Raw genomic sequence first — 12,366 nt, forward strand, 5'->3', positions numbered from 1 at the left:
CCTCGGTTGATCCAAATCTTTCCTTAGAAAATCAGAGCAACTCACAGTCGACAAGGCCTTTGGTTGTAGCTCAATGAAAAACTGATGTCCACTATGGGCTGGAACTCAACCATCACATCTGTCTCTCCTGGATTCTGTGGAATTGAAAGCTCTCAAAACTAGAGAGTTCATAGAACACCTTCCCCTGCACGGTATTAAAGAATATAATTGAATGGAAATAAAATAAAGATTTTAATGGTCATATTAAAAAAAAATCCGGAGGTTTACCACCATTGATGCAGCGTCTTTTACACCACCTTATTTAACATGTTACATTTGTTCTTCATGCCTGTAGTTTGTGTCCTTTACGACCTTGTAAAAAAACATTAAGTTTCCTGTTTGGAATGAATTTCAATGTTGTTTGACTGCCAGACTGGCTGAGAAACAAACAAAAAAAAAAAGCACCCATGTCTGAAGGAAGGGGATCAGTTTGCCATTTTTTATTTGAAATAGGCAAAGCCTAGAAACGAACAAAACCTTTTAGAATTACCCTTTAGACCACTTTAGAACGCTTTAGAATTAGCCTTTAGAACCCATTCAAATTACCCTTTGGAAATACCCCTCAGAATTACCCGATAGAACCCTCTATAATTACACTTTAAACCCCTTTAGAATTGAACATGGTGGATTATAAAGGTTCTTCTTCTTCAATTTTTATGGACGATTGGAAGGAAGGACAGAGGCAAATATTGAAGCGGGTTCACCAAATTATTTCCCTCTTCTCTGCACATGTGCGATCGGATCAAATTCAGAGCCAAAGTACTGCTAAGCTAAAGGTTTGTTTTCTGATTCATTTTACGATTTGTGTTCAAAATATAACATTCAATTGAAATCAAGTTGTTCCTCAATCATAAACTGACATTTGTAGATGGATGGACAGACAGACAGAAGTGACCCTAATGCTTAACCCCACTTTTCGCTTCGTGAGCCCGGGTCAATTTATTGAAATCTCCCTCGATGAGGCCAAAGCACAGGGTCTGTTGTTCTGGAAATAACAGCTTCATTTTGCCCTCTGTCCTCGCCCCCAGTGGTTAACACGTTTATCAACCCTCAGTTGGAAAAAGAAAAAAAATTGGGACCTGACATGACAAAATTGGGACCTGACAAAAAATCACTGACACGGATCAACACCAGCCAAGATGAAATATGGTATCTGACCTGACATGACAAAATTGGGACCTGACAAAAAATCATTGACACGGATCAACACCAGCCAAGATGAAATATGGTATCTCTCATGTTGAAGGGAGTTTGGCATAATCACACATTTGTCAAGCGTGGGTTGGCAGAAGAATGCATGCAAAGTGATCCTTTTTACGAAAAGTATTCATTAATTCTCGATAGGAAAGAAATGACACCTAAACAACTGTCGCGATTATTGCCATAATGCGAGTGAAAACTAAAATTAGAAAAATAAAATTGACTTCATATTTTGCAATTTTGAGGCAAAAAAGCGAAAATTATATATCTGGCACGTCTTCATAAAAGTCTACTCTAGATCATGCAACACCGAGCAACCTACTGACCATTCTTCCCCAATCTTGTAAACAAAGATGATGTTGTCCGTTTGTCCTATTGCGATCCTGGTCGAGTCTGGAGAGAAGGCCATGCCTTTCACCACGTAACTTTTCTTCCCATGCTACATGCAAAGGAAACAGAACAGGAAGATGGCCAACTGTGCAACGTACAGCAACATCTTCAAAATCACTTCACATCAAGCATGCATTCCCCTTGCTGTGCCCTTGCTGTACTGCAATCTTTGATTTGAAATGTACATTATTGTAATTGTGAGATGGTGCCCAAGATGAGACATTGTAATTTTTATTTAACAATTGCAGCAACTAGAATAAATGTAAGAATAACAAGTCAGGAGACGACGATGGTTCACGAGCAAGCGGTATTCTTCGGTTCGATTTCGAAAATTTGGTTCAATTCCGACAACTTTGAAAATTTGACCTTTGTGACCTTGAAATGTCAAAACGAAGGTTACTGACCTTGAAATGAGATAGAAAATAATGTATAATCAGTTATGAGGTTAGTTAGCTACACAATACCGAAAATTTGGTTTGATTCCGACAACTTTGAAAATTTGACCTTTGTGACCTTCAAAGGTCAAAGGTCGAAGATTCTGAAATTTTTTGGAAAACTTATATTTCATGATGTATGTGATAATATAAGATCATGTATGACATTTCACCCTATCAGGAAGCGAACAATGTAATAAAACCATCAAAAATCGACTTTTCTAAATTTTGTGACCTTGTCACCTTGACCTTGGGGCGAAAATGAAAAATCGAGCTCCGTGGGGCTAGACACATGACATTGGCCTAACCAAATACCAAAACCCCTGTCAGATTCCACCAAACCCCTCGGAGAAGATGTAGCTTGAACTCGATTACCCCCTAAAAATACATCTTTTTGGGCGTGGCTCCGCCCACAATGGGCACAATACGCCCACTCTAAGCAGGACACAACTAGCTCATGAGATCAACCTCCCACCCAAGTTTCATCAAGATCGCATGATATCATCGGGTAGTTATGCTGCGGACAGACAGACACACAGACAGACACACACACATGACGAATATAGTGGTCACTTGATAACTCGTGAACCAATAAACTTTACAAGAACGTGAAACTTTTTGTTTCATCCTTTTAAATAAACTATCGTGACTCGGCAAGCTCCACGCGCCTCACCACACGTCATTTCAGATGGATAGGCATCTTTGACCATTTCAGTGTCTTTTGGGTCTTCAGGGTCTTTTGGGTCTTCAGGGTCTTTTGGGTCTTCATGGTGTTTTGGGTCTTCAAGGTCTTTTGGATCCTCTGGGCCTTTGAGGGTACTTTGGTTATTCGGGGTAGTTAAGGGTCTTTTGGGTCTTCAGGGTCTTTAATGGTCCTTGGGAGCCTTCAGGGTGTTTGGGGTCTTCGGGTTATTTTGGGTCTTCAGGGTATTTTGGGTCTTCGGGGTCTTTTGGGTCTTCAGGGTCTTTTGGGTCTTCGGGGTGTTTTGGGTCTACAGGGCCATTTGGGTCTTCAGGGTATTTTGGATCTTCTGGGCCTTCAAGGGTATTTGGGGTATTTGTGGTCTTTGGGGTATTCAGGGTCATTTGGGTCTTCAGGGGGTTTTGGGTCTTCAGGGGCTTTTTGGTCTTAAGGGTCTTTTGGTTCCTCTGAGTCTTTAAGGATATTTTGGGTCTTCGGTGTGTTTTGGGTCTTTGGGGTGTTTTGGGTCTTCAGGGTCTTTTGGGTCTTCGGGGTGTTTTGGGTCTTCGGGATATTTTGGGTCTTCGGGGCCATTTGGGTCTTCGGGGTCTTTTGGATCCACAGGGCATTTAAGGGTATTTTGGGTCTTTGGGGTGTTTTGGGTCTTCAGGTCTTTGGGGTCTTTTGGGACTTCAGGGTATTTTGGATCTTCATGGGCTTTTGGGTCTTTGGGGGCTTTTGGGTGTTAAGGGTCTTTTGGTTCCTCTGAGTCTTTAAGGATATTTTGGGGGCTTTGGTGTGTTTTGGGTCTTTGGGGTGGTTTGGGTCTTCAGGGTCTTTTGGGTCTTCGGGGTGTTTTGGGTCTTCGGGATATTTTGGGTCTTCGGGGCCATTTGGGTCTTCAGGGTCTTTTGGATCCGCAGGGCATTTAAGGGTATTTTGGGTCTTTGGGGTGTTTTGGGTCTTCAGGTCTTTGGGGTCTTTTGGGACTTCAGGGTATTTTGGATCTTCAGGGGCTTTTGGGTCTTTGGGGTATTTTGGGTGTTTTAGATCTTCGGGTTATTTTGGGTCTTTAAGGGTATTTTGGATCTTCAGGGGTATTGGTGATCTTCAGGGTCTTTGGGGACTTAAAGTGGCGTCAAAGGTCTGAGGGGTCTCAGCAGTCTAAACGTAATTAAGAGTTCATGGACTGTGTTTTGAGTGTTCATTATATTTGAAGAAGAAGACGTTTTGGTTGCATTTAAACATAACCATGTACGTTTGCTCCATTATAATAACATATCTGGTCGCAGCAGCAAACGGTAAAGAAAAATTACAATGTCCCATCTCTGGAACCACCCCTTCCTGTATATTTTCTTCTAGTTATGCACATATATTGCACAGACATTATTAATAGCACCCCACAGAAATTTTCCTTAATGAAAAATCTGACTTCAACAATATTATGCAAAGAACAGTTAAATGTAATGGAAATTTAATATTGCCTAGCTATACAACAACAACAACAACAACAACAACAACAACAGGCATTTTAAGGCCATTTTCCCTGCAAGAGGGGGTTTAGCCTTGCGGATGCGGTCCTCATGACAATCTTCTCCATCTAGCTATGTGCTCCCGAAAGTTGTTGTCTATTCAAATAAACTCCCCCCTCCCCACCCCAAGTCCTCAACTCTCCCCCTACCAAGTCCTCAAGCCCCCACCCCCCCCCACCCCCCACTCTCCTTCCCGAAGCCGAAGCCTCCCGCCTCTCCCAACTCTATGTCCTCCCATTCCCCTATCACGTCGACAAAGTAGAGACGGCACTCTTACACCATTACAAATTATTTCTTCATTACCTCATTAAAATGGTGGAATATTTAACTATCTGCCCTCCCCTATTGGACACCGGTTCAGAATAGGTACACCGTATCCCTGCGTGTCGTAAGAGGCGACGAAAAGGGTTGGCGTCAGGAAGGGCATCCGGCCAGAACAACATTGCCTCAAAAAGAGAACCATGATAATTACAACTACATATGGGCAGGGTACAGCCCGAAGTACCCCGTGGGGGACCCCAACTCCCTCTCGTCAAAACTCAAGGTGGGGAACCCGATCGAAGTAAGGGTGGAAATCACTCCATTTATGACGACGAAACGTCTGATGCCCGAAGTGGAGATCGGTTTCTGAGGTTTGGGACATGGAATGTAGGGACAATGACAGGGAGATCAGGAGAAGTGGTGGAAGTATTGGTCAGAAGAAGAGTGGACATATGTTGTGTGCAAGAGACGAGATGGAAGGGAAGTGGTGTGAGAATGGTGAAGGGTAGGCAGGGACAGAAATACAAGTTGGTGTGGCAAGGGTGCCCGGAGGGCATGCATGGTGTTGTTGTCCTGTTTTCTGAGGAGTTTGTAAACAGTGTGGTGAGTGTGACGAGAGCGAGTGAAAGGTTGATGATTGTGAAAATGATTGGAAAGCTCTTGGTGAACGTCATCTCGGGATATGCTCCGCAGGTTGGTCGGAGCGATGAAGAGAAGGACAAGTTCTGGTGTGCAAGAAGCTGATGGAAAATGTGAAAGATGAGGAAGTTGTTGTGGTAGGAGGAGACCTAAATGGACATGTGGGAAGGCGTATGAACGGTTTTGAGGGAGTTCATGGGGGTCACGGAGATGGTGGGAGAAATGGAGAAGGTAAAGGATTTGGAGTTTGCTGATGGAGCTGATTTGTTGATTTGCAATACTCAGTTCCAGAAAGAGGACAATAAGCTTGTTACATACACATCAGGTGGGTCAACAACAACCGTTGACTACCTGATGGTGCGTAGGCGAGATAGGGGGCACCTCCGGGACACAAAGGTGATCCCGGGGGAGGAGGCTGTTTCGCAGCACCACTTGGTTGTCTGCGACATAAGGGTGAAAGGTGGGAGGAGAGCTCGGCGGGTGAAGTACGGACCGAGAATGAAGGTGTGGAGGTTGAAAGAGGTGACAGTTAGGGAGGCATTAAAAGAGAGGCTGAGTATGGTAGAGGATGATGTGGTTGAGCTTGAAAGTAGTTGGATGTCAATGAAAGATAGTCTGTCGGAGCCGTTGGTGAGGTATGTGGATGGAAAAAAGGATCACCGGGGCACTCGGAAACATGGTGGTGGGATGATGAAGTTGGAAAGAGGATTGGCGAGAAGAGGCAGAAGTTCAAGGTGTGGCAGAAGGCGAAGGGTACGGGGGCAGAAAAAGCAGAGCATGAAAGTTATAAGGCAGCCAAGAAGGCTGCAAAGAAAGAGGTCGCAAAGGCGCAGGAGGCATGTAGGAAAATGTTCGGAGAATGCTTGGATTCGGAAGAGGGTCAGAGAGCGGTATTCAGGATTGCAAAGCAGACAGCGAAAGAGAGGTGTGATGTGATGGGGGTGAGTTGCTTGAAGGATGAAGTGGGACAAATCATTGTGGACCCAGATGGAATTAAAGGAAAATGGAAGAAATACGTAGTGTGTTCAAAAAGTATCCGACCTTTATTTTTTGTGCGTAAAAAAAAGAAGCTAGGGAGGCGTTGATTGGTGCACGTATGTAGGCGATCCTAATGCGCACGCGTGAATTTTTTCCCACCTGCAGAAGCTGTCATTCGACGGCAGACCGCCGATGAGTGAGGACATGTAAGTGAGCGCCGTCGGATTTTCGTTTTTGACAAAATGACGGAAAAACTTGAACAACGCTACGGCATCAAATTTTGTGTTTTTTGGCCTCGGGGATGTTGGATGCTTCCATTGTGATGACTGCAACTTGGTTTCTGGGTCGTACCCATAAACCCAGGACTCATCGCCAGTGATCACTGTGTTGAGGAAGCTGGGATCGCTGTTCACAGTCTCCAGCATGTCCTGTGCGATCTCCAAACGTAGTTGCTTCTGCTCAATCGTTAGCAGCTTTGGTACGAACTTCACTGAGATTCTCCTGAAGCCCAAATCCTCCTTCATAATGGAATGAACGGTGTTGAATCTTGCGGATCGTTTCCACTTGGGAATCGCCAAGCTTGACACAAAATTTGATGCAGTAGCGTTGTTCAAGTTTTTCCGTCATTTTGTCAAAAACGAAAATCCGACGGCGCTCACTTACATGTCCTCACTCATCGGCGGTCTGCCGTCGAATGACAGCTTCGGCAGGTGGGAAAAAATTCACGCGTGCGCATTAGGATCGTCTACATGTGTGCACCAATCAACGCCTCCCTAGCTTCTTCTTTTTTACGCACGAAAAATAAAGGTCGGATACTTTTTGAACACAGTAGTATATGGAAATGCTGTTGAATGCAGAGAATGAATGGGATGGAAACATAGAGAGTAACCCAGGTTTAGAACCGGCAGAGAAGATAACTGAGAAGGAAGTTGAGGAAGCGATAAAAGCAATGAAGAGTAGAAAAGCGGGAGGGCTGACGGGAGTTGTGGGAGATATGTTGAAGGCAGCAGGAAGTTGGGGTGTGAAGAGAATGACAGAGATCTGTAATCTGGTGGTGAAAGAAGGCCGCATTCCAGTGGATTGGGAACTGAGTACCCTCGTCCCTCTATACAAGGGGAAAGGTGACCCTCTGGACTGTGGCTTGTATCGAGCGATAAAGTTATTGTAGCATGGAATGAAGGTATTGGAAAGGGTGTTGGAGAGGAGGATAAGGAAGAAAGTGAAGATTGACGAAATGCAGGTTGGACTTATGCCAGGAAGAGGAAGGACAGATGCGCTTTTTATTGTAAGGCAGTTGCAGGAGAAGTACATGGAGAATAGGAAGAAGTTGTTTCTTGGGTTTGCTGATCTGGAGAAAGCATTCGATAGGGTTCCACGCGAAGTAGTGACATGGGCATTGAGGAAGTTAGGAGTGGAGGAATGGTTGATCAGAGTAGTGATGTTAATGTACAAAAGAGCGCACACAGCTGTAAGGACGAAGGACGGGAACAGTGATGAGTTTGAGGTGAATGTGGGAGTGCATCAGGGGTCGGTAGTAAGTCCACTACTATTTGTAGCTGTGATGGATGTGCTGGTTCAGAACGTAAAGGATGGTTTACCGTGGGAGTTGTTGTATACAGATGATCTGGTGTTGATTGCGGAAAGTATGGATGGACTGAAGGAAAAGATGAACAAGTGGAAGGAATGTATGGAGACAAAAGGTCTGAAGGTGAATATCGGAAAGACGAAGGTAATGGCAAGTGGTAAAGCATGTGGTGAGGTGGAAAGAACTGGGAAGTGGCCGTGTGCTGTGTGCAGGAAGGGTGTCGGAGTGAACTCCATTCAATGTACAATGTGTGCTGAGTGGGTTCATCAAAAATGTAGTGGTCTGAGAGGGTCATTAACCAGTGTGGCAGCTACATTCAAATGTAAGGTGTGAACAGAGGGAGCTGCAGATGGAGGAAATGTTGAGTTGGATCTTGGAGATGGCGTGAAGCTAGAAGGTGTGAAAACATTTTGCTACCTCGGAGACATGCTGAATGGAGAAGGTGGACCAGACTCGGCAACGGTTGCTGGAATGAGAAGTGCATGGAAGAAGTTTCGGTATCTGAGTGGCGAGCTGATGAGGAGGGGAGTGTCGATGAAGCTGAGGGTAAAGGTGTATGCTGCATGTGTGAGAAGTGTTATGATTTATGGGAGCGAGACATGGGTAATGAACGTAGAGCAGCAACGAAGGCTGGAAAGGGTGGAAATGCGAATGGTTCGGTGGATGTGCGGAGTATTGTTGAGAGAGAGGAAGACAAATGATGAATTGCGAAAGATGATGGGAATAGAGCCTGTGATTGATGCTGTGAAGAGAAACAGGTTGAGATGGTTTGGTCATGTGTTGAGGAAGGATGAAAGTGACTGGTTGAGAAGAGTGATGGAAATGAATGCAGAAGGAAGTAGAGGACGGGGAAGACCGAGAAAGACTTGGCTAAAGATGGTGGAAGAAGAAATGCGGGCAAGGGGGTTAACAAGGAGAGATGCAGAAAATAGGGCAAAATGGAGAAGATTGTCATGGGGCCCGCAAGGCTAACCCATGCTCTAGCAGGGAAAATGGCCTTAAAATGCATGTTGTTGTTGTTGTTTGCCCTCCCCTATACACCGAAATTCAATTCACAAACTTACAAGATATTCCCCATGGAAATTCCATGGAATTGCCACTCTCAAATGATTGTGAGTAGCCTAGTTTTGATATTTATTTTTTATATATACAGTGCATTCAGAAAGTATTCAGACCCCTTCACTTTTTTCACATTTTGTTATGTTGCAGCCTTATGCTGAAATCGTTGAAATTAATTTTTTCCCTCATCAATCCACACTCAATACCCCATAATCACAAAGAGAAAACAGGATTTTAGAAAGTTTTGCAAATTTATGAAAAAGAAAAAACTGAAATATCACATAGACATAAGTATTCAGACCTTGTGTGTAATGTGTTGAGGAAGGATGAAAGTGACTGGTTGAGAAGAGTGATGGAAATGAATGTAGAAGGAAGTGGAGGACGGAGAAGACCGAGAAATACTTGGCTAAATGTGGTGGAAGGAGAAATGCAGGCGAGGGGATTAACAAGGGGAGATGCAGAAAATAGGGCAAAATGCAGAGGATTGTCATTTTAATGATGTCATCATAAATGTCATCATAAATGGACAAGCAGGTAAAATGGCCTTAAAATGCCTGTTGTGTATGTGTTTTTTTTTTTGTTTTTTTTTTTTGTGCGGATGAACTTACTTTTCAAGATGACTTAGAACCAAAATTTCATTGGAATTATGTTGAAATTATTCTAGATTTTGTTAATATGACCTTTAAAAGAAACAAAAACCACATTTGACATTTCGAAGCAAATAAATTGATCCTTGAAAGTGATGTAAACTGATATCGAACTCAATTCACGGACAGTAAGTACTGTGTTAAACTTCTGAACGTTTTCCAGAAGTATCTCTTTATTTTGCACATTAGCCAAAAAAAATTTCAACAAAAACAAAAGCTAAATTATGACTGGGATTTCGGACAGTAAAATTACAGTTCAGTACTTCGTGTAACCGCCACGAGCATTCAGGAGAGCACGTACATGTCGAGGCATGCTGTTCATGAGATTCGCCAAGGTTTGGACAGGAATCACTTGCCATGCAGTGACAATAGTCTGCTGCAATTCACGCACAGAGGTAGGCTGCTGGTCCAAGTTGTCGATTTGACGCGTTAATTCTGCCCACAAGTTCTCTATCGGATTCATATCCGTGGACATGGCAGGCCACTCCATATGCTCTACACCACGGTCAGCAAGAAAGTGTTGGATCGTGCGAGCACGATGAGGCTGTGCATTTTCATTTTGGAAGACAAAGTTTCCTCGAAAGGCTGCGCGAGCAAATGGAAGCAATGTTTCTTCCAGAATGACCCTGTACTTGAACTGGTTCAGGTTTCCATTCAGAACAACCAGGTCAGTTTTGCCCCCTGCATGAAAAGCAGCCCAAACGGTCACCCCACCACCTCCAGCTTGGACTCTTGGCACTATACAATCTTCGTTGTGGGCTTCATGCACTTGTCTGCGCACTCGGACACGGCCATCTTGACGATAGACCAGAAATCTAGACTCGTCACTGAAGGTCACGTGATTCCAGTGTCCTGGCTGCCATTGACGGTGCTCTCTGGCCCACTGCAATCGGCGCTGGCTGTGTTGTCTGGTCAGGCGTGGCTTTCTCAGGGGACGCCTGGCATGATAGCCTGCTTGAACCAGTCGTTGGTTGACTAGCCTTCTGGATACAGGCACATTTGTCAGTTGCTGCCACTCAGCCCTAAGCCGATTAGCTGACTTGGTACGGCCATTGTGGACTAACCGGTACAGCTGGCGATCATCTCTCCTTGTGGTTCTGCGTGGACGTCCTGGCCTTGGTATTGGAGTAGGGACACCCCTCTGAGCATTTCGTTTCAGGATCGTTGACACCTGACCTTGAGTGATGCCATAATGCCGAGCAATAGCACGCTGTTCCATGCCAGAATTTCGTAAAGCCAGCACTCCATGACAAATAGCATTGTCAAGTTGACGGACCATCTCCAGAGGAAGCGGCAATAACTTTTGTAGACATGCAGCAGTTGTTTTCCACTAATACAGAACGCAACAACCCTTATATACCCGATTGTGAAGCCAATTGTCAAATGTACCTGTCCTTACATTTTGTCACGCCACCTGTGATATAATCCTGTTATTGAATTCTTGCTGCGAAAGACAATCAGTGACATGGTTCTTTCAACAAAGACATCACCGAAGGGTAAAATAAACTCACCAGATTGATATACTGAGTTCAGAAAGTAAACCCAAGTCAAGAAATACAAAATATTCCATATTAAATGCCAAGTCTGTATATCGTATATTATTAAATAGTTCAGAAAGAAAAAAAAACACACTAATGGCAAAGATAGAAAAACCGAGCATTATCATAAGTTTCATAATTACATAAAACGAGTTATCTAATTTACATTTATCACAAGTTTCATAAAAACATCACGATTAACGTCTCCAGCAATATGATTCAGAAGGCTGCAGTGCAACGCAATGCTTCTGAATGCATTCAATGCAAACATGAAAAGGAAATTTATTTCACAACACTGTTGGTGCATTTTTTCGAGAAAAAAAAATTTTGAACACTCACCACACGTTTTTGTGATAAAAGCGATAGATGTTTACCTTGGCATCAACTGGCTTTGTGGAAAACTTGTCCTTTTGTTCCCCATGCTCATTGTACAAAAGGACTACGCGATCGGCTGTGCACACCGCAAGCCGACAATTGCTTGGAGCCCATGCCAGGCAGGTCACTTTGGCTGCTGCCTCCTGAGACGGGATGAAAAGATACCGTTCAACAAACGTGGTACTTCTCAAGTCAATAACTCAGCACTTTATTGCTGGTCAATACATTTGGCTGTTATGTTGTAAAAACAAAAAAAAGTTTCCGCAAACTATTTTTATCCGTCTACACATGCTGTTGTGTTCTAGACTGATAAGATTTTCTAATAAAACAGATCCCTAAAGGCATTTTTGGGGGAAAAGGTGGCAAACGATTAAAATAACGTAACTTGTGTCTGCTGAATCCATTTCTTGCATCTGCGAGGCTCGATTTACACATTTAGATGGTCAAATTTTGAATTAAAAATAAGATCTAATTTCATGGATCAGACATCAAATGCATAACCTTTCTCCTTCCATTCAGAGTTAATTATAAATCAAACCACAAAAGAAAATAGATTTTTTCAAAATATCTTTTTGTATGTTGTTACGTGCTCCTCCCCAAACCCCCTGGTCACGGTGTACCTCCGAGCCCCGAGAGGGGTCACGGCAGAAAGATGTGTTATTCTGTGTCAAAGATCAATGGTGAAATCACACCAATTGTTACCAACAAACAAATATTGTATTAATATCACACAAGAATAACAGTACAACAACAATAGTAATCAATTGAAAGAAAATGAATGAATGAATGAATGATCGTTTTAAGGCCATTTTCCCCGCTAGAACGGGGGTTAGCCTTGCAGGCCCCATGACAATCATGGTTCCCTGTTTGAGGCAATGTTTTTTTAATGGCCGGATGCCCTTCCTGACGCCAACCCTTGGTCACGCTCTTTGATGTGCAGGGATACCGTGTACCTATTCTAGGTCGGGGTACACGCCGTGATCATTCATCCCAGCAAGCTGGTACTC

General features: G+C 43.7%; 1 protein-coding gene across 1 annotated transcript in view; it reads right to left on the reverse strand.

The window, feature by feature from the left end:
- The window catches only part of IFT172 (intraflagellar transport 172), a 428,976-nt gene that overhangs the window by 308,510 nt on the left and 108,100 nt on the right, over positions 1 to 12,366 (reverse strand). Inside the window, exons 2-3 of the mRNA XM_068109837.2 lie at positions 11,359 to 11,502; positions 1,566 to 1,678 (exon numbers count right to left, since the gene is read on the reverse strand). Coding sequence (XP_067965938.2) covers positions 1,566 to 1,678; positions 11,359 to 11,502 — 257 coding nt within the window. The remainder of the gene's footprint in view (positions 1 to 1,565; positions 1,679 to 11,358; positions 11,503 to 12,366) is intronic.

This window comes from Myxine glutinosa, chromosome 3, assembly GCF_964187855.1.
Source record: "Myxine glutinosa chromosome 3, kmMyxGlut1.1, whole genome shotgun sequence".
NCBI classification, from domain to species: Eukaryota; Metazoa; Chordata; class Myxini; order Myxiniformes; family Myxinidae; genus Myxine; species Myxine glutinosa.